Source organism: Cheilinus undulatus, linkage group 6 (genome assembly GCF_018320785.1).
Source record: "Cheilinus undulatus linkage group 6, ASM1832078v1, whole genome shotgun sequence".
NCBI lineage: Eukaryota > Metazoa > Chordata > Actinopteri > Labriformes > Labridae > Cheilinus > Cheilinus undulatus.
Genome location: NC_054870.1, coordinates 30394204 through 30421866, shown reverse-complemented (window position 1 = coordinate 30421866; position 27663 = coordinate 30394204). Strand labels below are relative to the sequence as shown.

At 39.7% G+C, this 27663-nt stretch overlaps 1 protein-coding gene across 1 annotated transcript; it reads right to left on the bottom strand.

The window, feature by feature from the left end:
- Nucleotides 1–1041: 1041 nt before the first annotated feature.
- On the bottom strand, nucleotides 1042–20907 carry ndnfl (neuron-derived neurotrophic factor, like). Its single transcript, XM_041789034.1, has 4 exons — nucleotides 20448–20907; nucleotides 17845–18063; nucleotides 10937–11061; nucleotides 1042–3111 (listed from the first exon to the last, which is right to left on the bottom strand). The coding sequence occupies exons 2-4, from the start codon at nucleotides 18009–18011 to the stop codon at nucleotides 1694–1696; spliced, it is 1710 nt and encodes a 569-aa protein (XP_041644968.1). The 5' UTR covers nucleotides 18012–18063; nucleotides 20448–20907; the 3' UTR covers nucleotides 1042–1693.
- Nucleotides 20908–27663: the final 6756 nt, after the last annotated feature.

The following is a 27663-nucleotide window of genomic DNA, read 5'->3' as shown; positions in this document are numbered from 1 at the left end:
ATTTTGGTTAGAATTGCGTAATTTTCTTAAGTTTTCTTTTTTAAGTGGCAGACATGGGCTTTCATAGCAATACACTTTCTTTTCATTGAGGTAACATTTATGAATGAATAAAATACATAATTATTGTGCTCCTATCTTGCCATATTATGTTGTTTAAATCTAAATATGCTATGTAATGCTTTAATAACCTTGTTCCAATCCAATAGAAATATAGCATATTAGTAATTAGATTGAAACAGTTTAAACTTTTGTTACAATCCCCTGTGAGCCATCTTTTAAATTGATAGTACTGCCTTTATATGACCTACGAAAGTCCATCAGACCAGGGTTGGTTATTTCCAGATGGTTATAATTATTACCTTGAACTTTGTCAGATGAGGTGGGAGCAGCCTCTACACTATTTTTCTGCTTATGTTTACAGTGATTTGATCCATTTGACTAGTTAATTATTTCTTTTGTCAGAAAAAAAAAATACTTGCATGTGCAGGATAAGATGTGCAAAGAGATGAGAGGGATTGCTTTGTCCACAGGAGGTGCCAAAAATAAACACAAACTCAAAGTCCAGGACTTTGAATTTAATGCTACATTATTTTTTAGAATGGTAGCTTGAATCTAACTTTAAGACCAACATTTGTGAATTGTATTTATAAATATATATTTCCATTATAAAAAAAAATAAATATTGTAGTTGATGCAATACATGGTCCAATACTGATATATTTTTCTTGAAACAGCCAAAGGAAAAATATATCTTTTAGGAAAGATAAGATAACAATGCAGGCAGATGCAACAGTCTTTTGGAAACTGAGTTTTCCTGTAATTTTTTTTCTGCCCAAAACAGTCCAAAGCCAAAATGAGTATGTTTAATCTTCCCTTAACTAAAGGTCATAAATCAGTCTAGAACTGAGCTATAAAAAGAATAATTTCTTTCAGTGAAAGTAGAAGCTATCTGAAAAACAATTCTTCAGGAAGTAAATCTCATTTTAAAGTCTAGTTTGCATAAATGCATCACTCAGACACCAACCCACAGATACCCCAGTATTTATTGATGCGTTTGAAGCAGCACAAGAATACATCAAAGACAATGAGGCGACTCACTAAGTATTTTTCACTGCTTCATGCGAAAGCAGAACACAAAGATACACACCGACTTTGAACTAAGCTTCTGTAGATTTCACCCATCTGTGTTTATAAGCCTGTACAATGTGCAGCACTGGAGATATACACTGCAAACCCCCTCCTGTCTCAGATGTTATCCAATTATTGCCCCATCTGTTTCTGTTGCATATTTGGCACAGTCTCTGTCGTTGTTTTTTGTGTGGACTTTCTGTCATCAAAAAGCTTGTCCATCCTTTGTACTCAGACACAGAATAAGCACTTGGACAACTGGCACATCATTACCATGATCAACAATGGAAAACAAAATGACAAAAGCATGAGAATTTTACTGTAAATGTTATGAACTTTTGCTGGTGTGCAGATCCTTCTCAAATGCTTTCCATCCACCGGTGCAGGTGGAGTTTGGCTACAACCATTGCTCCTCTAGAGGGAATATTTCCTTGTTATGGTCACGGTCTCCCACAACAGTCAAACGGCTTCATTCTCATGGTCAGTCTTTACAGCATGTCCATAGCCGACATTTTTTCCCCTTTCCACAGGGACAGTCTAAAAACCTCCTGTAGGGGGCAGCAGCTCAGCACTCCTTTCTGGTCTTCACCATCTTGCTGGCGTATTTAATAGGGATCCCCCAGCGTCTCATTAGATAGACATCAAACACGTAGGCCATCCCTGGCTCCAGGCCCCCGATCACAGCTGTGGTGACGGCCCGCCGAGGATTCAGCTCCTGGAAATACTTGCAGAGAACTCTCTCGGTGTCAGAGCGGGACTCTGGCCCCAGACAGGGTGCAGTTAGAGCCCCAGTCTCTGCATCGCTGTTTCCTAGCTTTCTACGGTACACGCAGTACAAGCTTCTTTCCTCTGTGCCCATCCATGCCAGAGTGACACTGTTGCAACCCCGTAACCGGTTAAAGGATTTGATCTGCAGAGTGGAGGGTAGAGATGGGACCCCTCTGCGGTGATAAGCCGAGGAAGTCTGCAGTTTAACTGAAGCAGTCAGACCTCCAGGTAGAGCTGGATCTGTTGTAGTTCCTTCTCTCTCCAAGTGGATGAGATATGAAGGACTTCCCTGTAGCCAGATGTGCTCCAGATCTCCTTTTACAGCTTTTGTGCTTAAAACTTGACCTTTACTTGACACAGTGACTTTCACTTTTTCCCCTTTGCCGCAGCTCTGCAGGGTGAGGAGGCCACTCTGCTGTAAACCTCGAGGTCTGAAACTGAAGAACTGCTCTGAGCGGGAGCCTCTATCTTGAAAGGTCACCCACCTCAGTTCACCGTCTCTGAGGTTGGTGATCGCCGGTCGAGCCTCCTCGTGCGTACGAGCAAATGTCCCCTTGTAGGCCATGCTCGTCCCGTTCAGCCTGTCGATCACAAAGACGCTGAAGTAATACTGTGTTTCTGGAAGGAGCTCGGAGACGGTGCAGACATTCTCTGTCCCCTGACATGCACACTGCAGATCAGTGAACTCCTCGGTGAGGGAGGATGGAGGTGCACTCTGGGACTCCGAGTCCCACTGCTGCCACCACCACTCCTTCAAAATGGGCCATGCTGTCACCCTCCTCCTTCTCTCCTTCTTCTCCTCCTTCTGATCCTTCTCTTTCCTCACACTCTGGCGTGCAGCACAAACATTGGGATAGTTTTGCTGTGAGTTAGCGAGGACACAGTATTCATAACTTTTCTGTGTGGGTGGGAGGCTGGTGATGGAAGCACTGGGCGCCCAGCTGAGGGTGACGCTGGTCATGCCGACACCCAGGGTGTGAACTCGAGGGTCAGCTGGGAGCAGTGGGAAGGCGCCTGAAGGTCCCAGGCCTTCGTGGAGGAACACTGTAGCCCTGCTGGTCTTCTGTTTGGAGCGAAGCCTCAGAATGTAGACAGAGGTTTGCGGGTAGGAAGGACCCCTGTAGGTGTCCACTGTGTTGCCTGTGAAGCTGTGTAGTTTTTCTTCTGTCCCAGGACCTCGCCACCAAACCTCAGGCACACTCTTTTTGGTGCTCCCTGTGCAAAAAACAGAAAGTTGAGAACATGTTGTAGCTATAAATACAGCTGAACTGTGTTTTCTCTACATCTGTTGTGTTTTAGCATCACTTTGCAGAATACTGTACAGCACTATGCAATGGGCATTTAGGACATCCAGAGCATGACTGGGGTTATGTCAATCATTACTTTTTACTTTTACTTTTTACTTCTGGTGCCAAGCTATATATCAGAGTTTTTTAACGCTCTATGTGCCAGCCCTCACAGATCCTCAGGTGGGGCCTCATGGTCATTCCAAAGTCAAGACTAAAAACTACAGGTGATTGAGCATTTTTCATCAGGGCTCCTCGACTTTGGAATGACCTACTGGAGGACATAAGGCATGCAGAAACAGTCACTTCTTTTAAATCACTTCTTTAAACTCATTTTTACAGACTTGCTCATATGTGACTTAGTTTTTATCTTCTAAGAAATTTTTAATTATCAGGCATATTTCAATTTCTCGCAATCTTTTACTTCTGTTTAATCCTTGCTAACCTCAATCTATTTCATTGGCCTTTTAGCTGTGATTTTAATTGTTACTGATGTTCCTTCTTTAATAATGATGGTTCTGCCTTCAGTTGTCCTTCATGGTATTTGTGTACTTGTCCATTTCAGTGTTGTTTCTGAATCTATGTGATTGTGTTTTCTACATTCTATGTTTTTGTTCTTCTGTTTTTCTCTGCACATGTCAGAGTACTTTGTAAAGCCTTATTTTAAATAGTGCGTCACAAATAAATGTATTGTTATTAATAGTATTTGTAAGTCACACTTTTTTCTCTTTGAACTAATCTAATCAGCCAAACATACAAAATGAAATGAATGTAAAAAACTCACATTAATGCACCATTCCTTTAACTGATTTCAAATGCACTGATGAAAATACTGACATGTCTCACTTACACAGTGGAGAAATATCATGGATCGTGAATGTTCGACAGACCAGGTCCTACATTTACTCTCTTTTAAGTCTCCTTGACCAAAGCTAAACTTACTTTTCATGAGTTTTGATCACCAAACATCTATTTTTAGCAAGTGTTTCTCCTGGAAAAAGGTAGTCCACTAACATTTTAAGCCACAGTTTAAGTTGACAAAATAAATAAACATTATTATGTAATGAGAGATAAAACATGTGCCTCATAAGCTATTTTTGAATTATCTACAGGGCCAGCTGGCAGTGTCATCCTGGCTGTCTTTATGCTAAGCTAATTATATACTATACTAATTGTCTCCTGGCTGTAGCTCCATATTTAGCGTTCAGACATCAGAGTGGTATCTATTCTCGTCTAACTGGTCACAGAAGCAAAGAGGCATATGTGCCAAATGTCAGAATATTTTTTATTCTAAGGGTTTTAAAAGAGGCAGGGGAAGTTTATGTTGACTAAGAGAAATCTGTAACATTTAAACTTGAGGAAAGTATTTAAAGCTATGTGAGGAGTTTTGAGCTGGTTATGTAATACACTGATACTTCACAACTTTCAAAAGCAAACAAGACCATCAGTACAAAGGAAAGGTGTCAGATGAAGTGAATTACAGCACGCTGCCCTATCAGCCTTTTTAATTTGTACTGGAAAGAAGTCATATATTTGACTTTAAAAGAGGGTGATGATTTATTTTTCCTTGGTTAAAAACTCTACTGATGTTTAGGACATAATCAGCAGTCAAATAAGAGGTAGACTTGGTCCACATGGGTTACAAAAGTGGAAACAAAATGAAAGTTCCTCACCATGGCTGTCTGAACAGAGGGGTGCTGTAAGGCCAAAACCACTGGAGCCTGAACCTCACCAACCCTTAAAAAAATGTTTTATTGACCCCAACATTGATGGATTGAAATATGGATAGACAGAGTTCTTATTACCATTTTCAGTAGAAGGTATTAAGACCCTTAAAAGTTCATACTATGTGATATTAAGTGTTAACTACAGTAAACCCATGAACCCATAATAATTTAGCACTAACAGGAAACTAAACTGTTGACAGTTTTTGGACTGATTTGACTTTTATTTATCTACAGTGCCGATAAAAAGTATTCATCCCCTTGGATGTTTTGGATGTTTAAGTCTATCATGGTCAATAAAATTAGGCTTTTCTGACAAAAAAATACAAAAGACTTTTTAATATCAAAGTGAAAACAGATTTCTACAAAGTAATTTCAATTAAATACACATATGTGATGTAAAATAAGTGACTGCATAAATATTCAACCCTTTCTTGTCAGTATTTAGTAGATGCACCTTTGGCTGCAATCACAGCCCTGAGATTGTGTGGATCAGTCTCAAGCAGGCTGGCACATCTGGACACTGCAATTTTACTCCATTCTTCTTTTGGAAATTTGCCAAGCTCGGTCAGGTTTCACAGGGACTGAGCGGGAACAGCCCTTTTCAAGCCAAGCAACAAAATCTCCATTAGATTGAGGTCTGGGCTTTGACTGGGCCACCAGAGCATTCACCTTGTCATCTTTAAACTATTTCGGTATAGCTGTATTCTTCAGGTCATTGTCGTGCTGGAAAATAAATCTTCTCTGGGAACATAGTTCTCTTGCAGACTGAATAAGATTGTCCTCCAGCTTTTTCTTAAATTTTACCACATTCATTTTACCCTCCACCTTTACAAGCTTGCTGCAGAGAAGCATCCCCACAACATGATGCTGCCACCACCGTGCCTCACAATGGAAATGATGTTTTTGTGGTAATGTGCAGTGCTTGGTATCAGCCAAACACAGCATCTTGTCTTAAGGCCAAATGCACCATTTTGGTCACATCAGACTGAAAAACTTTCTTCCACTTGACCATGGAGCCTCCCACTTTTATTTGACAAACTCCAGACAAGATTGATAGCAGAGTTTTTTAACTTTTCACTCTCCCATAAAGCTTTGACTGGCAGAGAACCCGGGCAACTCCTAGTCATAGGTGTCTTGGTGGCCTCTCTTACTAGTCTCCTTATTTAATTATTTATTTAATTTTATTTAACCAGGAAAACCTCATTGAAATCAGTAGTCTCATTTACAAGAGTGTCCTGGACAAGAAAGGCAGCATGGTCCTTGCATGGTCACTCCGCCTGTGAGGACAGCCTGATCTTGGCAGATTTACATATGTGTCATATTCCTTTAATTTCTTGAAGGTCGATTAAACTGAACTCCGGGGGGATGTTCAATGCCTTTTTGTGTCCATCCCCTGACTAATACTTTCCAATAACTTTTTCTCTAAGTTGTCTGGAGAATTCTTTTGTCTTCATTGGATAATGGCAGTCAGGATAACTGATTATCACCACAGGTGTCTTTATACTACAATTACTTGATACACATTTATTGCACTCAGGTGATCCCCATTTCACTAAATGTGAGACTACTAGCAATGATTGGCTGGACCTCTGTTTCAGTTTGGCATTAAAGAGGCTTTTAAAGTGCGTAAACACTTTTTTATAAGCACTGTATTTGTTCTCTTTTAGATCTTTTAACTGCAGAACAGATTTTACTCATTAAAAATACATGATTATGTATAATGCATGCTAATCTTAATGCTTCTGTGAGGAATTTTAAGCTGGTTATGAGTCAGACTGATATTAATACTGATGTCTCTTTATGATCTACAAAAGCAGAAGAGTGACAAGATTTCCAAAAAGTAATCATAAATGAAGTATTCAACAGTCTGCTGAAGAATATACCTTGCTGTGTATGTTACTGAGTGATTGTTGACTAAAGAAAAGAGTGCAGGCTAAGATTTTCCTCAAGAACTAACTTTGTCTGACTTTGCTGAGCAAAAAACAAAAAGGGGACCAAGCTTATCTCTCCTCCAATGACTGCAATGGTTAACAGGTGAGTTATATCAGAGCAGTCTCATGGGACCTACTATCTCCAAACACATTATGATCCTGCAAAATGATCAACAGTAACCCAAAACATCTGCCAAAAATTTGAACACATAACCTATATCCTAAAATTATACCAAGAGTTAGCTCATTATGTCATTTATGGCTACTTCATTCAAACTAGATGATTTTAACCTCTATTCTAGACCAAATTTGCCTCAATAATCTTCAAGTGGGTGGTGCCGATACAGTTATTTAACGGACTCAGTCATACACAAAATAGACAAAGCCATCAACATGTTAGACATTTATGAATTCAGGTCAGACTGTTTCCAGCTGATGACCCACAAGAGCCAATGAGAGAGCAGACCAGGTAGCATCCATAACTGAATGTTACAGACTGTTACAGCTCACATAAACACATTATACTGTCGTCTCAGCCAGATTATAACCACATCCTTGTCTTTGTTTTTATGATGCACTGAGAAACAGAATGTGCTCCAGGACTGCCAGCTGAAAACATCATTCATCCTCCATATATGTTTTTCTACAGAAGTCATATTTAATCACATGAGTGCGACAGGCCCTTAAGTCTGGCTGATTCATCTAGTGTGTGAATTAAGGGGACTGTAGTGTTTTAAATTTGTTGAAACTATCCTTCAGTCTTTAATCTCCCATGTTTTTAAATTCTTTAAAGATTTAAAAATGGTCTTGAATGTTTCCAGCCTGAAACTTAAACAGGACAAGACTGGGAAAAGCAAGATTTATTCTTACAAATACACGTTTATGATGCTGAACACTTTTTCTTAATAAGCATTTTTATAAAAAGGCATCAGGGTTTGTAAGTCATTTAACTAATGCAAAATACAAGGGTGCTCAAATAAATGGATATCAATTACATGATGATTAGGATTACGGTGACTTGGGTACCTAATAGATTTGAGCAAAATAGCAAAAAAAATCTCAGTTTTTACCAAAAAGAGTTACTTATCGCTTTCATTTATACTAAAGTGTTGTTGTTTTGAAGTATGTACTCTTCACATAAGTGATGCAGTCAGCTAAACAAACTCTCAAAAACCCCAGCAGCGCTCATCTTCACACTGCATCCATCCCAGTGATGAGAAATGGCTCCTCAGATGAAACTAAATGTTACAGAATCAAAGTGAATAATTCAGGCTTGCGATGAGGACACATGAGCTCACAGTCTGAATGATTCATGTGTCATGTTTAACTTCATAATGTTATTTTACCGAGTGGAGAAGCTTGTTATCTTAACCTGGAAAAGTACTCATGGAGCCCTCCAAGGCATGTTTTTTTCTTTTTAGTTACCTTCTCCTACTTTGGTTCAGCTCTTTCTGCCCTGATTTTCAAGTGTTTTTCAAATTTTCCTGCTCTATTTGTTCCAATCAATGTTTTTCATTTTATTAGGTGCACAGGCACAAGAATTGCAGATTTATTTCTTTATTTAAAAAAGAATCATTATGTAATGCTTAAGTCCAGAGTTAGTGGCTCTTGGCAGTTATTGTGTTTTTCTTTGATAGAACTTTAAATCCTGATACGAGTCCTTTTATCAAATATATGACAATGAGACAACCAAATACAAACTCAGTTTCTGCACCAGCTTCTGTCAGAGATGGAGGGAGAGATTTATGAAAAAAAGAACAGCAATATCTATCCTTTATATTTATATTAAAAATAACTGTTATTTTATTTTTCTAATTGATTTTAAAAAGACAGAGCTTTTTGGCCCAATGGGAATTATTAGTCTATAAACTTACTATAACAGCAGCAGAATGACCTTAAAGGACAAACAGTGAATGGAGTGATTGGAGATCACCATGCAGTGAACGTGTATCAAGTGATTGTAGTATAAAGACACCTGTGTCTGGAAGGTCCAGTCACTGGTTAATCAGTATTCCTGGCTACCATTACACCACAAAGACAAAAGAACACCCGAAGCAACTCAATGAAAAGGTCATTGAAAAGTAGAAGTCAGGGGATGGATAAAAAATAACCCAAGGCACTGAACGTCCTCCAGAGTTCAGTTTAATCCATCTTCAAGAAATGAAAGGAATGTGACACGTGTGAATCTGCCTGGATTAGGCTGCCCTCACAGACTGAGTGACTGTGTAAGAAGGAGACTGGTATGGGAGGCCACAAAGACACCTATGACTAGGAGTGTCCCAAGTTCTCCACCAGTCAGGGCTTTATGGGAGAGTGGCATATTAAAAACTGCCACTGTTGAGGAAAACTCCTATAAATCTTGTCTAGAGTTTGTCAGATAGAAAGTGTGAGGCTCCCTGGTCAAGCGGAAGAAAGTTTTTCAGTCTGATGTGACCAAAATGGTGCCTTTTGGCTTTAAGACAAGATGCTAAACACTGCACATTACCACAAAAACACCATTCCCACTGTGAGGCACGGTGGTGGCAGCATCATGTTGTGGGGATGCTTCTCTGCAGCAGGCCCTGACAAGCTTGTAAACGTAGAGGGTAAAATGAATAGGGCCGTTTATGCCCATGTCAGAGCTTGAGCAGGTTTGCAAAGAAGTATGGAGTATTGCAGTTTTCAGATGCGCAAGCCTGATTGAGACCCATCCACACAGACTCAGTGCTGTGATTGCAGCCAAAGGTGCATCTACTAAATACTGACTTGAAGGGGTTGAATATTTATGCAGTCACTTATTTTACATCACCTTTTTATTTAGTCGACATCATATCAGAAAAGCCAATTTATATTGACTGTGATTGATTTCTAAAATCAATAAAAGAGTAAAACATCCAAGGGGCTGAATACTTTTTATTGGCACTGTCGATAAATGAAAATAAAATCAGTCTAAAAAACTGTCAACAGTTTGGTTTCCTGTTAGTGTTAAGAAATTATGCTGTACTTAACACTTCTCATCCTTTTAAGGGTCTTAATGACTTTCTATTGAAAATGGTATAAAAACTATATCCATTATTTTGTCAAAAAGCCAAATTGTACTGACTGTGATTAATTTATAAAATCAATAAAAGGGCAAAACATCCAAGAAGGTGAATACTTTTCAAAAGCTCTGTATAGTCTCATAGTTGAGCTTTCAGACTGCAGTGATTTTTGTATGACAGACTTACCACTCATGACTCGCTCCGCCCACCCCTGCCCGCCTGACATTTTTTTTCATTGCTGAGGAGTGTTTTCAGTCAAACAAGCACTCCACAATGTTTTATACTTAGAGGTAGACTTCCTGTTTTCTTTAAACACACAGTTATGACCTAACAAGGTTATAACTCCTAATGAGGGAAAAAAAGTGGCGCCAAACCCTGCCAGTGCTGTCGGTCATCATGTTTCCTAGCACGCTCTGAGCAGTGAAGCAGCTGCTTGCAATACAGACTAACTGGGGTGAATTTTACATCACATTAGGTATCTTGTAGTGTGTAGCAGTAGCAGCTGCATGCACTTGCAGTCAGGACATTGTGTGTTTTACTGGTTGCACTGGTAGCCAACTTTTAAATGGTTAAAAAAGTGATATTAAAAGTGCAGCTTGTGCACTGGAATTCATGGCAACTGATTGTCTGCTAATACAGACAAAGAAATACTCCTTATGGCTTAAGCTTCCATGAACTTTTGATATGTGTTGATTTCATCACCCCCCTGTGGACAACATGGTGCCCCTAATCTTTCTGCTTATTTTGTCCTGCACACGGGATAGTAGGAATTTTCAACAAAAAACTCATCCTTCTTCTTTTACTAGTCACATACTTCTCACTGAAAATTTTTGTCATATATAATGCAAAAAATGTGTGTAAGCACAGTTGAAAACTGATCTTACACCTACCCTGCCTCAATGCATTGTAAGGCATTCAGATAATGAAGTCTTGTAGTTGATTGTCTCCTTTGCATTTTGTGGGCCATAAAGAAACATCAGCGTCAACTGCTGCCTTTTCAAAAACAGCGATAAACTCCACACAGGAGCTTTAAGCAGGTGTGTGAAGGTGTATATTTGGTCTTACTGCTCACTCACACTGCAGGCTCTTCAGTGGTTTGTCCTTCAGCGTGCGAGCAGCAAGGCTCCACTCAATGGGGACATCACACGGGCTGACGGTCACCATCATCCCTGGAGTCTTCTTCTTGAGTGTAAAGTAGAGCCTGTGAGTAGAAACAGTGACAAATAACCATGAGAAAGATGTTTGATTCATCACAGGGAAAGTCAGAAAGATATGAGCGATGGATGAGAAGATATCCTCAGCTGCAGACTGTGCAGCATCCTTTCATTCTGTTGAATGATTTGCAGATAATGTTCTATCCCAGAGCTTTAAATTTTCAATGCTGCAGCTGTCCACATCTGTCCCTGCATTTGCCTACATGCTGATCAGATAGATCAGGAGAGGTGACCTGGGAGTCATGTGATAAGGCTGCATTGACAGTTTCGATGGATATCTGCCTGTGTGTTGGGATCGTGCTCTGCCTAGGAACTATTATGCCCCTTTTTGTGTTCGAGTGTGCTAGATCACAGATTTGCATATCAGATGGCACTTAAAGGACGTTTTGGGTTTATCTTGTCTTGATGTGGTCTTATTTAGATTCAAACTTAACTTTCGCCAACATGAGTCAATTTCTCCCTAAATCAAAGAATTCTTCATCCTAACCGCTGTGTTGCATGCCCCATCTTCACAGCCAGTTACCCCTCATTAAAATGAACCAACTGCATTGTTATTTATTAATCAATATTTGTTTACTCTTCTTACAAACATCATTATTCATGATTCTGTGCAGATGGCGCTTGTTTCCAAACAGATGTGCGACACAGTCATTCTCAAGGGCGCTTTGCAGCTTATTTAACAGAGTGATTAATTTCTGATCCGGTGTTTTCTCTGCGTTTATTTGCTGTGTGGTTCTGCGTGACCGCACCGACGGACAGACTGCAGCACACAGGGAGATGCATCTCGTAATTTTCAGCTCCCGCTTTCAGAGAAACAAGCACTGGCACTGGTGTGTATGGATCACGCCAAATGGGCTCCACTTCCTCTAGCTCGCTCTACAGTGGTGCTGGAAGCAGACTCTGTCTACAAAGGTGGATGGTGGATGACAGTGGCTTGTTATTGGAGTGGAAGTAACAAGGGCAAATCAAGTTATTTCAAGAATATTCCACCAGGATTATCAACTTTATCCACAGACTTGCAATAAAAACATGGATTATCTTCTTGTTGACAGTAAGGTTGCATATTTAAAGTTAGAGCTTAACTTGTTAGGATGTAAAAAACAAAGATAAATATTTATTTTCAAGAAGGCTTATTAAGTTGGACAAGAATACATTTAAATAAATTCAGATATCAGTAAAGCCTCTGTTACACATGCACTCCAGACATGCCAAAGACTTTTTCCCTTCTCTTACACATGTCCCTTACTGAGGAGGATTTTTCCCTGTTGGACAGGGTCTCAAAAGGAGTGTGATGTATGAAGGACACTATGGAAGCCATAAGCTGTGTCCCAATTCAAAGGTTGCATCCTTTAAGGGATCCAGCTTTTGCAGACCACTCAGGCTGATCTGAAATGAGACAGTCTGGTCTTCAGAAGATTTCCCGTTTGTGTCACCTGCTGTCCCTGCTCTTACTTTCTTATTAATAAGTTATTGCCTTTCACCTAGCAATCTCTACAGCCGCAGGGGAACTAGTTAACACAAAGTGTCTCAAATGGCATGTTTCTGTAAGTATGCTGTAATACAGCACAGTTAATTATAGTACAAAGCACTTAATCACATCAATAGTACTGTCCCACAATGCGCACTGCTGCTTTGCATCAACAGGAAGTAATGACAGTTTAACCTGCTCTATCTTCTTCTTCTACTTCTGTTTTACAGGAAGTTATCAATAGACATGAGGTGATTATAATCCAAATTTGAAGGCAATTTTCACACAACAAAATTAACTTATTTTGCATTCTGCTCTTATGAATAACACATTTGCTAGCTACTCAACACTAACTTTAGCTTGTGCTCTAGCATGCTAACATTACAACATCTGCTACATCACCAGTATGGTGTTCACTGAGGGTGTAAAGTGCCCGTCGTTCCACAGTCAATTCTTGAACATTTTTGAGTGTGCCAGTAACAGGGATGTAGCCAGGGATTTTGGGCCCCCAGAAAGAAAATAAAACAGGGCCCTTTTAGCTGGCTAGCTGAAAAAAAAGTATAACTTTATGAATATCCATGTGTTTAAATGTATTTTTGAACTATAATTTCCCTATATCCATGAGCAGTATTTTTATGATGAATGGATTAAAATCATTTGTATTATTTCCCTCATATTACATGTTTACATTATATGTGTATGTTTATTAGCCTATTCCCAAAGCATAACACAATATACCATTTTAACTTCCCAAATTAGGAAAATGCTTACAATACTCCAAATGTATTTCTTCATCACTTTTGGTTCTTTATGAACCTTTCCTCCTATTTACAGGCCTCAGAAAAAAAACCCTTCATTTTCCTCCTCCTCATCCTCATCTTGCTCTCTAGCCCTCCTTTCTTTTCCTCCAGGCTCACTCTGCTGTACAGCGCTGGTGGGAATAAATCATTTGGAATTTTTTGAGGATAGGAGCAGGGGCCCCCAAAATTGTGTGGCTTTAGTTCAGTAATGATGATAATTACTAAGAAAAAACAAAAAACAAATAAAAACACACTTTTCATTCCAGGCTTCTCAAGGACCCCACCCTACTCAGGGCCCGGGCAAACAGTACCCCCCCCCCCCCCACCCCCACCCCGTGCCATGCCCCTGGCCAGTGGTATAATGCATTTGAGTACAATTCTCCATTTGAATGCACTAAGTGCACTTATGTACTCAAAATGTGTAGTATTTAGTACAGAAGTATGTGATTTGGGACAAACTGAAACTACAACTAATTTCATGTAACAAATTTTATTTTAAGGTAATTTAAAGTTTCAAGGCCCCTTTTTATACTAGTTTTAGTAGTTCTCTGATTGAGTTGAAACCGATTGCTTACAGTTAAAGTTGCACAACAAGGCCACATCAGCTCAGCTGAATTGGTGCACTATGGACCTCAGAATATGTCGGGATTTGAAGGATGTATTGGATGGATCCTTCACTGGCTGGGAAAGGAAGGCACAGATGCCATCTTCCCATGAAATAATAGCACCCTCAACAAACTACGGTGGTGTAAATAGGGATGAGCATTGAAACCACGCCCCATTTGGTACCTACATGTCCGATATCTACTAGACCAAATTCTAACACAGATATCGATACTTCATTTCACTATCCTACCACCCCAAATGTAAGGCAAGAAATATGTTAAGGAATTTGTGTGGTTTATGTGTTAAGTTACATCAGTTTCCTTTTCTTAGCTAATTTTCGACTCGTATAAAGATATTTCTGCAAATGATTGAAGATACACAGACAGCGTTTATTCTTCTGCTGACTTTCAACACACCTTTTTTTCCTTTCAAATGTGTTGATTCAGGCCCCAATTAGGCACCAACACCATATAAAAAGCAGAAATTTAGCACCACTGTCAGGAAAATTCCAGACAACACCCAACACTACATGTAAACAGTCTTCAGATGTGCCCTCTAAAGGATGCGGTTCCTGAATTGGGACACAGCTACAGTGCCGTATTGAACAGCTGTAGGCAACCAGTGGCCCAGGGGCTACCACTCTTCAGTAAGGGCAGTTAATTCAATTTCAATCAGGTCAATTTCAGACACCATAATCTGCCATGAACGCATGAAAAACAGAAACATTTATTTTGTCATTTTTCATAACTGATAAATGTTTAGCTCTTTGCAACAAAAACTAGATATAATTGGCTGTACTTGCTTCGGGAAAACTGTTTTATATGCATCACTTAATACATCTTTTAAAAATGAGATGTACATGTAAAATGTATTAAAATAAGTCTTAACCAATATATTCACTGCAATGATTTATCTATTTTTAGCACATCAAATTGAGTTTAAGAATATTAATGTTGGTATTAAAATGATCATGAAAGCTTTTTCTTTGATATTTTTGAATCAATCATAGTGGTTAAATAGAGAATTTCCAATAATTGTAACAATTAGGCCCTTTAGCATTGAAAGTAAGATTAATATAGCCCTTCTGGTGACTGATTTACAACATATTTAAGACAGCAGATAAAGCAACACAAACTGTTTTTTTGCCTTTTTGTCAGTGTAACAAGTTATTTATATTTCTTCAAAGTCAACAAAAGAGTGAAACATAACACAAGGCAGTTTCACTGTGTGCTATTGTTTTTTAGTCATCCTGTTAAGTGGAGGCAGCTCGTCCTGTTTCACACGGTTTGTATAGTAAAAACATCTTCACTATTCCCGTTCAGTCACCGTGGATTTTCATATTGTCCTGCTGCGTTCACCTATCAGCTAATCTTGACTTCTTTCACAAACTTTACTAGGGGGCATGGCAGCACAATATTAGGAAGATGTTGGGGTGAATTTTTTGTCACTTTTGTCCCTCTATGGCAGTGTTCCTCAACCCTGCTCAATTTATAAGCCAAGTTGTTGAAAAAATACCTAAAAAATGAGTAAAAATACTGCATTTTATTTATTTATTTCAACTATCATCATTAAATAACTGAAAACTTGAAATTATTATTTACAGATTAATTAAACAAAAATCTAATACATTTTTGTGTGGCGGAGTTGATAAAAATCAATATATAATGGCCAAAAAAAACAAACAAACAAGTAATACTTTGAAAAAATGTTGAATTTAAAATCTGTTCCTTCACACAACTACAAGATGAGACCTCTACCTACAGACATATCCACTTCAAATTACTGTAGAAAGACAAATGTTTTTGGAACTTGTTTTGCCCCTTTTCTCAAAAATCAGTGATATGTATCTTGTTTGTTCACCCTTGTACACATCAGATGGAAATATAGAGACAAAAAATAAATATTGGCAATTATGTATGATATTTAAAGCCTATTGTGAAGTGAGGGAAACAAATTGACTGCTAGGACTTGCAGTGGATGATTTCTGGGGCCTAAATTTCCCTTTTTTAAGGTTTTCTGAAAATCTTTTTAAGCATAAGTTGTCACAAAAGAGCCACATGTGTCTCAAAAGCCCAGTTGAGTATCACTGCTCTAAGGGCTAAATCTTAAAACTTCAGGGAAATTATTTTCAGGATTTTTGTGCCTTTGTTAAAACAAAATGATAATTCACACCTGCCTTTAAAACATTTGAGATGAAAATATTAGACTCTTTATACAACTACATTTATTTGATGGCTCTAAAATCAGTTATGTTACAGATTCAGATAGATAACACTACATTTTAAAACTAATATATTATGGTGGCTTTAAATCGGGATTTGTTGACAGATTAGGGAAACTCAGAAGCTAACCATCTTTGTATAAAATGATTTGGAATAAACCCTCCTTTTACCAGCTGTCATATGCAGATGTTATTTTTCAGGAGAAAAAGACAAGACTGTGTGAGTAATTAGTTAGTTAGTTAGTGAAGTTTATTTCAAACGTGTAAAAAGCATAATGAAAAATGGTCATGTACCTTCAGAAGGCTGATCAAGATTACACGTTTGAAAAGGAGTGGGAAGAAGTGCAAACTTATTTAATCCCACCCCTTCTTAAAATGTTAAACTGCGTATGTCGTTTAGTTGTTTAGTTAAGGCTTTTACTTGAGACTCAGAGGACTTCCTCCAACACTGATCCCAGCGGGATGGTCAGATATCACAGCTGACTTAGTTCTTTGCTGTGGGTGTATAATTTTCCTCCATTGCACTATAAAACCGAACAAGTTGAAAGCACACAACAATTTTGAAACTGATTAGGTCCAAGTTTTAAAGTAGTGGAAGTTTTCTCATATTTTTCTCACATACTTTGAACATTTATGCCACTCAAGGTAGGCTAACTTAGGTGACTACAAGTGACAGTAAGTGAACCCTGAACCAGGAAGTCCTCTTCCATCATGTTCAGCATTACATCCATATATATTATAGTTGCTCCCCACAGGCAGGACTTCTCTAACTGAATAAGTAATTTCTCATGATGCAATTTGTCTAATGCCTAATGGCATTCTGGGAAAACTTTGCAGATTGAGGGATGATTGTCAAATAATTTGAGTATAATATTAAAAAAAAGAGAGATCCAATATTGTTTACTTAAAACTAAAAATGTGTTTTTTAAGTTAATACAACTCATTTTCAAACAACCTTCAACTGTTACGTCTAACAGTTTGGCTATTATGGTAAATGGCAGTTTTTTATTTTTGTTTTCAAATAATCTCTTTGTTAACATAAACACTTAACAAATTAGCTGGAACACTCCTTTAGCCCTCAAAAATGGCAGTCTAGTACACTTTCTTTTCAACAATTAGTGAGGTGGTTTTAACTCAAGAAAGTGATCATATGCCCAGCTGTGATCAGCTGACAGCCAGCTGTTCCTAATCAGCTCCCACAGCCAATCACAGCTCTTTCTCTTAACACAGTGGTCCACTCAAGTACCTTTCACTAATCCCTGTTTGCATTAAAGCTGGTGCACTGCTGCTGCTACTGCTGACAAAGCTTAACCTCCTCCACCCCAGCCTCCTCCTTTACAGCATAATGCTTGTTGCACCCTCATATTGAGATCCATGCTACTATGGATTAATTGCCTCTGAACTAATTTAATAGTATTCAGTACACATTATCAGTCATGTATCCATCCATATGGGGGTATAGCTATGCGCTTCCTGGAAAATCGAAGCATGCTGCTTGACTCACCCAGGGTGCATCTTTTGAGCAGAGCCTTCCCCACCAAATGAAACTGTATATCCATTTTGCAATAAAATGGCAAAATGTATAACAACAGTGTTCCTGAATGAATTAGGAATAATGAAATAGTTTGTCTCTTGCCACAGCCACGTAAAAGCGAATCACTAAGTTCCTCCTTACCTACGAGTCCGCCCCTTAGGCAGAGTGATCGCTGTCATCTTTCCTTCTGGTAACCATGTTGTTGGTCGAAGCGGAACTTCATTCTCAGGGGCCAGGGCTGAATGTGTCTGGGGCCAAAACAGCACCAGAGCTGCACCGAAACACCAGGACAGGGACGTGAGCGCCATCTCTGGTTTGATCTGTTTTCCTCCTCAGTTACCACGTCTCGGATATGCCCCTCTGACGGAGGAAAGGTCAGAAACATCAATCAGAGCCCTGCTGGACTGTAAAGACACTCAAACACACTTAGCTGGATTTCTACCATTCACACAGACACTAAAGAGCTGTAGCGGCTGATGATTCATTGATATGAAGAATCATCCTGTCCTATTCAGACAGAATTATTCATGCAGGAGGGGAAAGAAATTGCCATGCTATATTACTGCGCTCTGTGTGTGTGAGGCTCAGCTTGACACTGTGTAAAAAATCACCCATCGCACTACTTTTCAAAGTGTGAAGTGGGCTGCTAATATCACTCTGAAGTCGACGCCTTTACATTTACGTTTCTATTTTTAGTCTGGTGAGTTCAAATGAGTCTGCTCTCTAAATATCTTTCATCATGGGGGCTTGGCGGCCATTTTAGCGGGAAAAAGTGACACCATGCTGATGAAGGAAGTGCACACAATACACCTGGAAGAGCTCGGACACAGTCAAAACCAATCAAGGTACATGATTTGAGTTCAGAATGTTTTCTTTAGTCTTTAATTTGACTTCTTTTTCAGCATTTTCTTCCTTGTGTCTTCTTCTTTGGTGTGTATTTATGTGTGTGGTTTTGTTTTAGTGATAGCAGACAGGATGATTACAGGTTTCACTGTTCTTCCTTCTCCCCAGAGAAAGCACATTTGTTCAAAGTCACCCAGTCGTCACATACACACATGCACACACTCCCCGCCTTCCTCTAACAAGGTGTATTATGTCAGCGCTGTGCCCTATAGATCAGATGACAATCACAGTGGAACCAAGAAGGCGGCTACAGAAGGCACATCTGAGTCTTTTTTTCAGGGCCCTGGGACGCTCCAAACTCACAAACCTTCATCGCTGCACAGCTACAAAGTCGCCTGCTCATTATCCTTGCGAAGAACGAGGGGGAGCGAACGACCCATAAAGCTTTAACAGAGAGACATGCAGAAGGGGAGAGAGGCAGATTGAAACAGGAGGTGGGAAGGAAGAGAAGAAGGGAGAGGAAGAAGAAGAGGAGGATGTTGGATTCTGGAGTAATTAGAGGCAAGAGATGACAAGAGAGGGGGTAAAAAGAGGAGAAAGTGCAACTGGAACATTTGCAGCGGTGGAAATAAATATGTTTTGGTGTTTTAGCCCGGACACATGCAGCTGATTGGTGTTTACTTTAGCCCCCATGTCGAATGGGTTCTAATATGGCACATATTACCAGACGGTAGGCCTTTTTCTCACACACCCCCTCATTCAATCTTGATAAAGATGAACACACAGAGAGGAAAAAAAGAAGCTTGGCGGGCTTGCTTCTTCAAACCGGGCCCCGCTGATAAAATATGCATATGGCTCCTCAGCAAATTACGGCCGATTGAATTTTCATAAGGCAAAAAAAGAAAAAAAAAGGCTGGGTCTTGTAGAGAGAGGGAGCTTGGTTGAACTTAACTACCGGCCTCTATAAATAAATACACACTCCCCTTTAAACACATGACTTTGATGGTCCCGCTCAGTCTCTGCTCGGCTCTGTTTTCTTTTTCTTCTTCTGGATGAGTTTCCTCTTTCCGTTATCCTGGACTGTCAGCTGACTGCGTTTATTCTGGATACTGTTTGGGGGTTTTAATTAAAGACACTTCAACCCTGCTCTGTTTCTCTTTCTCCCTCCCTCTCTTTGCCTTCTCTTTTTGTGCACTTTTCTTTCCATTTGGCCCTCTCATTTGGAAGTTAAAGCCGGCTCAGTTTCAGAGAGGACAGGTTGAGTGCTGTGTTGCTCTTGCTGTCCGCACATTGTATCCGCTATCTTCCATCTCTCTGGCAGGACCATCTGCCTTCTGTTATCTGTGGGTAGGGACAGATTAAATGGCATGGGGTGGTCCCTGCAGGATACACTGTCCCCCCTAAAAAACTGGCCTGTGGTTCAAGGTGGGGGTTGACGGCAAGGCAAACACTCAGTGACCATGGAAATTTGATAGGATTTTCCGCTGATTTTCAATTACATTTGAATACATTAAGCCGTCTTGTGCTTTCCTTGCTTTCATTGTGCATTTGTGTCTCCATCTTCAACACTTTTCTAAACACACTTTGTCTCTACTTTTACCCTGCCAATCTCCATAGTTATAGTTTTATTATCTAAACTAAGAAAATTATGCAAAGTGAGCAATAAAATCCACAGAAATCCACAGGCACAGCCATCAAAAGCACCCTGCAACAACTAAAAAGTGTCCTGCATCTGTCTCAGCTTTTTTAGGCAACCTCCAGAGACCACACAGACACGCACTCAGAAAACAAGTGATCCAAAGAAACAAGTTGCTGACTTACAGATCCAGTTGAAATCTGAGCGCTTACATGCACATGCTTTGCAAGGACAACAACATGCATGCATGCATCCCCCCTCTTACCTTCTCTCTGTGCACGCTCTCCCACTCCTGCGCAGGGAGTGAGGGATGGGATCAAGTGAGAGAGGGAGAGAGGATAGAAGAGGAAGAGGAGGAGGAGGAGCGACAGCAGGTTGTTGTTCCTCTGACTCCGTCTCCCATGGGGTGCTGCTGCTGCTGCTCACTCCCTGATACTTCAAGAGGTGTTTCTTTCAGGTGCTCAGGTGTCCCTTCAGGGCTGTCCCAGCACCTCTGAGCTCCTTCTCTCCCCTCTGGGTACTCTCTCACACACACGTGGAGGCTTGTCCCGTTGAAGACTGTCTGAATGTCATCCGGTTCCCTTTCTTCTTCTTCTGTTATTCTTTTCCCCCTTTCCTTCTGTTCTTCTTCTCTTGTTCCCTCTGTTTACATCCTCCTCCTCCTCCGGTAGTGAACGGAGCTCACTTGCAATTCAAATGGGCTCATGTGTGATTGTGTGTGTGTGTTTGTGTATCTGTATGTGCAATCTGAGAGTGAGGGAGCGAGTGGGTGAGTGTGAGGGGGCTGGTTGGTGAGGTCGCTGAATGGGGGTGGTGATGAGAGAGAGAGAGAGGGAGGAAAAGGGGAGGTGATTTAAAGTTAAATACATTAACCATTGTATGTCTGCTCTGATAACATCTGTATTAGCAGCGAGCTGCAGACAGCATGTTAGAGGTTACACTGTCTTTGTGCCCTTATCTCCTATTTAATCGGGTGCTCAGTCTGCCTCTAAATGAATGTGTTTAAATGGAAGAGCGGCCTCTCAGGCACATAATGGATTTATGCAAATATTTAGTGTGCTTTCTGGGTTTTAACAAATCAAAACTGTACAGTGTTGGATAAAAAGGGTAGAACTAGACTTTTTATGTCTCCACCACAATCAAGGAAACAGCAGTTTGATTTCTTTGTACAGTTTTTAAAGCTACATGAAGGAAAACTTTTCTATTATTCAATTATTACGATGAAAGCTGCATGTTCTTGCTCAAATTTACAGAAAAATAATAAGACGGGGATTTTCTTAGCCTAGTGCAACATAACTGTGCTGTATCACTCATTAGAATTGGTCTTGCTGAAACATAGATTTATATTTCTTTTAATTCCTACATTGAAAGAAAAGTTGGAAAGTTTCTGTATTTTTGTGGGTTTTCTCCCATTTGGCCCCAAATAACATTATCAGACCAAATGTCAATCAAGACTGTGTTCCCTTCTTCTCCCCACATGCCTCTATGACTCATTTTCATTTGGTGCTGATCTCCTTTTTTTCTGGCTCTCATGCCGTGATTTCCTGTCATTGATACGAAGTTCCAAATCCTTTTAAAGAGATGCATTCACACTAGAGGAAAACCAAACCGTGGTTCAGTTTGGTTTGGACCGAGACCACCTGTTTTGGCTGGACCACGGTCCGGCAGTTTGGTCCAGACTATGGTTCAGGGGAGGTTTTATACCTGTCATTTACGCTCGGATCAAACAAGTCCAAAAGTCCAGACCAAATGACGTAGGTGTGAAAGCAATCTTTACTTCCAAGTTAAACAACAAAGTTCACCGTTTGGTTACTATGGCCTCTTATTATTTTACATAAAACTACATATAATATGAAGCTATGTTGTTGCATGAAATACGAATGCCATCACAGTTAAAAGACTAATTAAACCAATGAAAAAATATCATTTTAATGCCTAACTGACTTCTTAATATTTCACAGATTAATCTATGTATACATTTTTACCTTTTAATATGAGAAAATGTGCCTATTTACTTTCTAGACTAGGCTTAAAAACAAGAACTATACCTGTTGCAGTAATTGTAAACATTTGGAATGAGCTGGTAGAGGATTAGCTTAGCTTAGCTTAGCTTAACAAGACTGGAGAGTAAGTGTTCAGAGAGATGCTGGTATAGGAAAACATTATTATTCACTGTCTGGACGAGGTAAGAGATAAGAACTATGCCTGTTTGTTGTAAATATTAAGAATGAGCCAGTAGAGGATTAGTTTAGCTTAGCTTAGCTTAGTTTAGCTTAACTTAAAACAAAGACATGATATTTAGCATGAGCCAGAAGGTGATTAGCTTAACCTAGCTAAGCACAAAGCCTGTAAACAACTAGTCATTACAAGACAGGAGAAAAAGTGTTCAGAGACACAGTTGTGAAACATATACAAAGTCACTGTCTCGACAAGTTGAAAAGAAAAACTAGACTATATAATCATGTTTTTTGTACATAGTTAGCATGAGCAAGAAGAGGATTAGCTTGGGCTAGTTTAACACATTTACTTTAAGCAACAACTTTGTACAAGAGAATAACTGCTCCAAAAGAAAAGATAAACACAGTAGTGGGTTTGAAAATACTCCGGTTCACTTTCTTGATAAGGTTATACATGATTTCTGAATTTAAATCCATAAAAATAAACTGAAAACTCAAAAAAAAAAAAAAAAAAAAAAAAAGTCTGCCATACCTGTCTGGTCTGTTGCGAACAGTTAGCATGGGCTAGGGGAGGCTTAGCTTGGCCTAGTTTAGCATGAAGAATTAAAACATAGCTAAGCAACAACATTACTTGTTTATTTAAATAAAACATTTAAAGTGTAATTTAACTGTGTATCTTATTAATGGCATGCTGACAAAAATCTTGCTGGACTTAGACACAGTCAAGCTAATTTTCCCCCCGTTTCTTGTATTTTAAGCTTACAAGCTCACCACTCTCATGACTACAACTCTCCTGCTATCTTAATATTTTTCTCTCACAAGCTTTTCTGCTCTTACCAGTTTTATTTATGTAGTGGAAATAGTTAATATAAGCTTACTTACTTGCTGCCCGGGGCTTTGTTTTACAGAGTGAATCCCTGTGTTTTTGCAGCTAAAAATTAAAAACCTTATCCCCCTCCTCCATGTTATAGAGAGGGCACAATGTAATGAAAAGGAAGTCCTCCGGAAAGAGACTATATATGAAGTATGCATAAAGGATGGCCATGTTAAACTCTTTATGTCCTCCACCTATAGGTCAAGTGCAGATCTCACAGGGATTTGGGGGGTGGGCATTCATATCAGTGGCTCTCCAACCCCACCCAGCCCTCTCATCTCCACACAATAGTGGGCCTCATGTATGCTGCTCTCCCTCCTGAGCTTTTTAATCAATATCATGAGGAAAACAGAAAGAGGCCCACCACATTGTGCGCTAACTCCCCCTTTTCCCCTTTCTGCCATGGGGCCTTTTCTCACTCATTCAGCAGGTACTTCAGTGTGGGACTATTGAGGTCGCAGTGAATGGGACCCACTCCACCCAGAGGGAATATTGTCTGACCACGAGCTAAAATCTCTCCTTCCTTTCCCCTCTCTATCTCCGTCTGTCCGTGTCAACCCCTGCAAAATCACATCAAAGTAGAATAAAAAATATGGCACATGAGCGCTATTAATAAATGTATCACTTCAGCGGCCACAACTGGTCTTTTTTTATGAGAGGGGACCCTTTGGTGTGGCTGGACTCTCTTTCAAAGCCACCACCAGTCTTCCTCTCTCTCTTCCTCTCTCCATTCCCTGGCCCACTTTACAGCCCCTAAGAAGTTCTGAAAGTCGGCAATCTGGCAGAGCACGATACGGCGGCTGCTTTTTGAAGACTGGATGGTGATTAACCTTACAGAGATTACCGCGCACATACAACTTTGTATTTGAGTTGAATTTTCTGGTTGAAAATTTGACTGGAGAATCATAGTTTGTTTCCGTAAGACTTTTTGGGACATCTGTCGGACATGTGTCCGAGCTGGAATTGATGCACGGGCCTTGTGCGACTCATACTAACAGATACACACATCCTCTTTCTCTCTCTGTTTCACTGCCATCGTGACTGGCCTGAATATTTCTTTTGATCCCACATCTCCTCTCCTCTTGTGTTGCCAGTCGTTTAATAATTTATCCACATACATACAGTCGCCGGACAAACTCCATCAGCACAGAAAGCGACAGAGTAAAAATTTCATTTGGCATAATTGCTTGAAAAAAGAAGAGTGAAAAACTGGCCCTTTTATCTATTATTGATGTCTGCTTACAAGCCATGCATAATGCAAGTGAAGCATCTTTATGACAACCATGTATTAAATATCATGTTCTGAGGGTCGGGGGGTCTTGTGGGCTGCGTGCTTTCACTGCTGCAGTTAGTTGGCTTTGGTGTATAGCAATAGCTTTCATTCAGAGTGCTGTTTAAGGGAGGAGACAAAGAGGGATTGACACGGAGAGATGAAATGAAATGGGGGGACATGATGGAGGGAGTTTGCTAACTGACAAGGGTTAACAGGAATCTTTATTTTTAACAACATGTCATCAACAGCCGCCCATCTGCTCCAGAGTCCCCTGGGATAGCGTGTTTAAATGTATAAGAGGGAGAGGAGAGAGAGCGCCATCACAGATCAGATCACTGATCAGCACCTAAAGGAGGAGGAGAGAGGAGAGCAAGGCTAGAGCGATGGCTGGGTAGGTGGTGAGTGCACAGATGTCTTCCTCCTGTAATACCCAAAGTGTATGTGACAGAGGAGAACATGTGGCAGGGGAGGTGAACAGGCCATGTTTGTGTGTGACAGGAAGGTAAAGCTGGATTAGATGGATCAATCTATGTGTTTGGATGGAAGGGGGGATGGAAGGAAGGTGGTGGTCCGGAGGTAATGAGAGGGAATGTATTAGCGCTGACGAGTTGGGTGGGGGGTTAAGACACAAAGAAAGGAAGAAGAAAGAGGAGGTGTGTATGCGATGCTGGACCTCCAGGGTTGTCCCCAACAGCTCAGGGAAGAGGAAGGGAGCAATGAAGGAGGGATGTTTGCAAGGGAGGCTGGGACTTTGTATTTCAAGTAAGCAGAAACCACTGTTAAAATAAAGCCAGGGAAAAAAACTGCAGTTCCTTGAGTGTCCATTTGAGGCTGGATGCAAAAGCCCCAGTAGTTCTATCACACCCATTCTTAATCACCCATTTTTAAAGCAGAAATAATCATGTTTGCAACCTGTTTTAGAGAGTAAACTTGGTCTGAATTTCTTATTTCTTTATTGGCACACATTATACATTGAGTGAAGTTTTTTTTATGACTTATTCATTTTAATTTTTTGAAGGAGGAGTTACACCGTATCCTTGTGGCACACTCTTTATCTGTTTAGTATTCAGTTTACTGTCCTGTAATTTCAGATCTCTTCTTGCAAATAGTCTGGCCTACAGTGCCTTTAGTTTGAATGAAGAGACACAAAAGTGTGATTCATTGTATTGATAAGCCAGTTATTTTGCTTCTATGTTGACACATGTCAACGCACAGCATATTTTGTTTTATTCATATATTTTATTTATAAACTCTTAGGACTGAAGGAGTGTGCAGGACTGTATCATCAGCATAGAGGTGACAACCAGCCCATGGACAACTTTCAGGCTGATCAATACATGAAAAGGCTTAACGACAATGGGCCTCATATTGAGCCTTGGAGTAGACCATTTTACTGTGATGAATAGCAGACTTTTTTTTAAGTTGAAATCCTTGATACCTCTCAGAGGACTTCTTGGGTGTACTGGTTCGAAGTTTGTGCCAAAAAAACAAATTTACACACATTACGTGCCCTGATTCTTTGCACCACCATCCTTCCCCTGTATAACATACAGCTGAAACATAACCTTTTTTTCTCACTCTCTGACATTAATTCAGACTAAAATTTTCCTGTTTGAGGTCAGTTAGGATTACCAAAAGAATTTCTGTTTGCTAAATATCGGAATAATAAGAGATAGAATTTTAGAGATTTTTTATTACTTTCTTCGAAATCAGAAATTTACATACATTTCTTTAGTATTTGGTACCAATGCCTTTAAACTGTATGACTTGGGTTTTCTTCTCCCATTAACTCAATAAACTCCTCGCAAGTTGTGGATGATGAATAAGACATGCTCCCTCTGACTTTTTGTCCATGTGTTTTGATGTGCTCTGCCAGAAAGGGGTCAAACTGGGATATTAACTCTAAAATTCCCATTAAGTTCCCATTATGTGGTGATCCCATAAGCTCATCTTTTCCTCGAATTGTCAGTCCTCTTTCTCCCAAAAACTTACACAGCACATCGTAAAACCTCCTTCCAATATTGTCTTAAATTCAAGGTTTGCTTTATCAGAGTTGAGTCGATTGCCTCGGTGCCACTAGACCTCTTCAACAGTGTCAGTTTTAACGACGTGGCATCTTTGCTTTCTTTTTCTTTTTTAAGTTTAGGCTACGCTTTGCCCAGCCGCTAAGGCAACGTTTCTCCATTAATATGTTAATATGGTTAATATGACATCATCAAGCGCTGCAAAGTAAGGTTTCCAAAACTTTGCATGTTTTTTTGATATAAAGAGTTTAAAATGAAACAATTTCTGTGAAAAGAAAAATATGTTAAGTATAGTATAGAGTAGGGATGTTCCTATGCATCTATTTTCTCATCCAGCTAAACACTCATCTAAGTAGAATTTAACCAACTAGTCTAAAGAGAAGAAAATACTTTAAGAAAAATAAAATTTTTCTGTGTGAGGCACACTGTACGGGCCCACATCATATCCGCTAACATTAGCAGCTAGCTCTGCCAGCCTTAATTCCTCTTTGCAGATTAATATTGTCCTTTGATATGTGGCCTTTTCACTTCAGTTGAGTAGTTATACATGAGTTCAACCCGCAACCACCTACATACCACTTTATTTTTATTTATTACTTGAAAAACTGTCATAACACGTTGCTCCTACCACACGCTAACTGCTAAGTTTCTAGTTTTTACGTCCGGTGAAGTGCTGGGGAAGCTCAGACAGGAAGGCAGCGGCCATTAACTGAAGCTATAGTGGCTTCTTGTGGCAGGATGTCCATCACAGTTTCAAATAACATTATAGACCAGGATTTCAAGCCTGTGTTTATAAAAATTATAGGAAAATAGTTTAACTGACTTGTAAATCTTGCACCGGCTAATTTGATTTACAAATTTAACCGTTTAACCTTTAGACCACGTGCATCCCTAGTATGGAGATTATCAAAACTGTTACAAATGAACTTTTTATAATTTGCATAATTATCATTGATGGTAAAAATGTTTTTTTTTACTTTTGTACTGTAGAACATAACAGAGCCTGTGCTTTAAAAAAACATTTACTTAAGCAAAGGAGTTGCATCAGCACTTATACTTCTACCAGAATATTCTCTCAAATAAGGATCCGTACTTCTACTTAAGTACAGAATGTGACTACTTTTCCACCGCTG